This window comes from Cajanus cajan, chromosome 10, assembly GCF_000230855.2.
Source record: "Cajanus cajan strain Asha chromosome 10, NIPB_CcT2T_4, whole genome shotgun sequence".
NCBI lineage: Eukaryota > Viridiplantae > Streptophyta > Magnoliopsida > Fabales > Fabaceae > Cajanus > Cajanus cajan.
The window spans coordinates 41,446,217-41,449,802 of record NC_138526.1 but is presented as its reverse complement, the minus strand read 5'-3'; the positions used below and the strand labels follow the sequence as shown (position 1 = coordinate 41,449,802).

Sequence of the window (3,586 nt, the reverse complement as noted above, 5' to 3'; positions counted from 1 at the left end):
AATAATATTTAAAAAATATCAATATAAATATAATATATATAATTATAAATTTATTTAATATATAATTATATATAATTTTAATATTAATTTTAAATAAAATTTAAAAATATATATATATATTATGTATCACTATAACCTATACATACATTTTTTAATAATATATCAATATTTATGATATCCAGTATAGATAAAATCAATTTATGATATCAAGAAATGTGAGACGACAAATATTTTAGTGTTAGAATATATAAACACTCTTGTATATTAAACACCCATAAGCCTACCATTTATCTTGTGTTTTTTTATTTATTTATGTAAAATCATATATGTAATTCTACATATATCCTCTCTCGGGTATTAATATTAGCAATTAATTAGGTGTTCATCAATAATTTTGCATACGTTTATTAGTACTCTTTCACAAAAGTATTCCTTGAAAAAGATGAGGAGAGTGAATGACTTTCAGCCTCTCATCTGCGGAGACCACCGAACTCACGAAAATGATCCCACAGCTTAAAATTGGTTATTTTATGTGTCGATTACTTTTTCAGCCTTATCATAATATAATAAACTCCTTTCAATTAACTTTTATCTTTATATATTAATAAAGGCACACACAAAGGCAGAAGTGGGTTTTGAACTGTCAATCATTCACATTTTGTTCCGAAGTTGAACCTGCAACAAGATCCTGGCAACTATGGATGCACCGTCTTTGCACATAGCAATATTTCCATGGTTTGCCATGGGACACCTAACCCCAAATCTCCACCTCTCCAACAAGCTAGCAAAGAGAGGGCACAGAATCTCCTTCTTCATCCCCAAAACAACACAAACCAAGTTGCAACATCTCAACCATCACCCACACCTCATCACCTTTTTCCCCATCACAGTTCCTCGTGTCGATGGCCTTCCTCACGATGCTGAAACCACTTCAGACTTGCCCTTCTCTTTGTTCCCACTTCTCGCCACAGCTATGGATCGCACAGAGAAGGAAATCGAACATCTCCTAAGGAAACTAAAGCCACAAATAGTTTTCTTCGATTTCCAACATTGGATACCAAACCTAACACGAAGCTTGGGCATCAAGTGCATGCACTACTTCATAGCTAATCCGTTGTCAATAGCTTACCTTTGGAACGGACCAAGGCAGACCCAAGGAGGAGAATTGACCGAGGCTGATCTCATGAAACCACCTAAGGGGTTCCCTGATTCATCCATCAAGCTTCATGCACATGAAGTTCGGTTTCTGGCTGCAACAAGAAAACTCGAGTTTGGAAGTGGTGTTTTGTTGTACGATCGTTTGGGCATAGGTGCAAGCTTGGCAGATGCAATTGGATTCAAAGGTTGCAAAGAACTTGATGGGTTATATGCGGAGTATCTTGAATCTGTGTATGAGAAGCCTGTTCTTCTTTCAGGGCCTCTTTTACCTGAGCCCCCAAACTCTACTTTGGAGGAAAAATGGGTTGCATGGCTTGGGGGATTCAACCCTAGTTCTGTTATTTTCTGTGCATATGGAAGTGAAACCCCGTTATCGCAAAATCAATTTGAAGAGTTGTTGCTTGGTCTTGAACTAACAGGTTTTCCATTTCTTGCAGCACTTAAGCACCCTAATGGATTTGAGTCTGTTGAAGAAGCTCTGCCACAAGGGTTCAGAGAAAGGGTTCAAGGAAGAGGTATTGCTTATGGAGGTTGGGTGCAGCAACAATTGATTTTGGAACACCCTTCTGTGGGGTGCTTCATAACGCACTGTGGAGCTGCTTCTGTTACTGAGGCACTTGTGAATACGTGTCAGTTGGTGCTTTTACCAAGGCTAGGTGCTGATCATGTCATGAATGCGCGAATGTTGAGTAGAAAGTTAAAGGTTGGAGTGGAAGTAGAGAAAGATGAAGAAGGGTTGTTTACAAAAGAAAGTGTATGTGAAGCAGTGAACACTGTGATGGATGATGGGAATGAATTAGGAAGAGAAGTAAGAGAAAATCATGTTAAATTGAGAAATTTCTTATTAAGCGATAATTTAGAGTCGTCGTGTGTTGATAGTTTCTGTCAAGGACTTCATGATTTACTTTAAATTATATGTAAACATGTATGCTCGATGTGCTGTCGGTTAATAAAATATTTTATTTTCTGTCTGGTATAGAATAACAATTTCATAAGATCGTATATATTTACTTGTTTCTTAATGATACAGAAGATAAAGACGCTCCGATATCTAGAAAGATGTGCTTTTGTAACGATTATTCCAGAAAAATATAGAAAACTACATATTATAATAGAAGCATATCGAAATGTGTAAAAATTTTCATTATAAACCGTGATCACATGACAGGGAAGTCATGTGATATATATATATATAGGAGGCATATTGTGAGAGATGAGATGGTTAAAATATAAGTCTTAAATTAATTAAATGAGAGAAAATTTGAAGTTTAATTATATAAAAGAAAATTAATCTAAGGTCATATTTTGACCCTCTCATCTCTCATAATAAATTCTTTCTCACTTGATATGCTCTATATATATATATATATATATATATATAAAACATATCAAATAAAAAAAAAATTATTATAAAAAATAAGAGAGTTAAAATATAATTTTTAAATTAATTTCTTTTTAGTTGATTAAATTTTAAATTTTCTCTCACTTAATTAATTTAAAAATTATATTTTAACTTTTTTATTTTTCATAATAAATTTTCTCTCACTTAATATGCTTTATATATATATATATATATAAATAATAATACATCCTTCAAATAAGAATCATCTTTCAAAATTTAAAATATTAATATTTTATAATTTAAATTAATATTTTAATAATTTGGAATGATTTTCAAAACCTTCTTTCGAACCATCTGTCATTTTTCTATATATTTTGCATATGTATTTCTATGGATGTAGAAAATTGTTTTTACATGTCCATTGCATCCTTTTAAATTATTTACACTCCACTATTTTTTTCTAATTCTTATTTTCATTGGAAAAAATTTAATTTTTTGAACATTAAGATGAAGATTTTTTTTTTTTTCAAGATTTATGATACGTTATAAAAAATGGACTTACTATTACAAAATACACCTTTAACTCTTACTATAATTCAAAGGAAAGAGTTAAGGGAAATCAAATACGAGGATTTAAGAGCGTTATTTGTTCTTTAACAAATAATTGATGACACAATTTTTTCAAGAATAATAGGTGTTACAAGTGTAAAGGAAGCTTGGAACACAATACAGGAGAAGTTTCAAGGAAGTTATAAGATACAAAATGTTAAACTTCATTCCCTAAGACGTGAGTTTGAATTATTAAAAATGAAAGAATTTGAGACTATAAAGAATTACTATTTTAGAATAAAATACATAGTTAGTTAGATGAGAGTCTATGTAAAAATATTATTGACAAAAAAAATTATTGAACAAATTCTAATTTTTATTCCCTTGCAACTGCGATTGAATAAACAAATTATTTGTTTACATAGTGACACAACTAATAATGGACTCTTTTGAAACCAAAGATTGAAAATGAGAGAAGACTTTATCATAAATGTATTTTAATCAAAGTTAAAATTATGGTCTCAAAATAAAGTATAT

At 30.9% G+C, this 3,586-nt stretch overlaps 1 protein-coding gene across 2 annotated transcripts; it reads left to right on the top strand.

Moving 5' to 3' along the window:
• Window positions 1-383: 383 nt before the first annotated feature.
• Window positions 384-2,145, top strand: LOC109787823 (cyanidin 3-O-galactoside 2''-O-xylosyltransferase FGGT1). Of its 2 annotated transcripts, XM_029269115.2 has the most exons (2): window positions 384-1,343; window positions 1,596-2,145. In XM_029269115.2, the coding sequence occupies exons 1-2, from the start codon at window positions 698-700 to the stop codon at window positions 2,066-2,068; spliced, it is 1,119 nt and encodes a 372-aa protein (XP_029124948.1). In that variant the 5' UTR covers window positions 384-697; the 3' UTR covers window positions 2,069-2,145. The 2 variants fall into 2 exon arrangements, with proteins under 2 accessions (XP_029124948.1, XP_020201984.1); XM_020346395.3 differs by having other exon boundaries at window positions 385-2,145.
• The last annotated feature ends 1,441 nt before the right edge of the window (window positions 2,146-3,586 follow it).

What these genes read in the sequence shown, in the direction of transcription:
- LOC109787823 (XM_020346395.3), top strand. Translation starts at nt 698, where the DNA reads ATGGATGCACCGTCTTTGCACATAGCAATATTTCCATGGTTTGCCATG.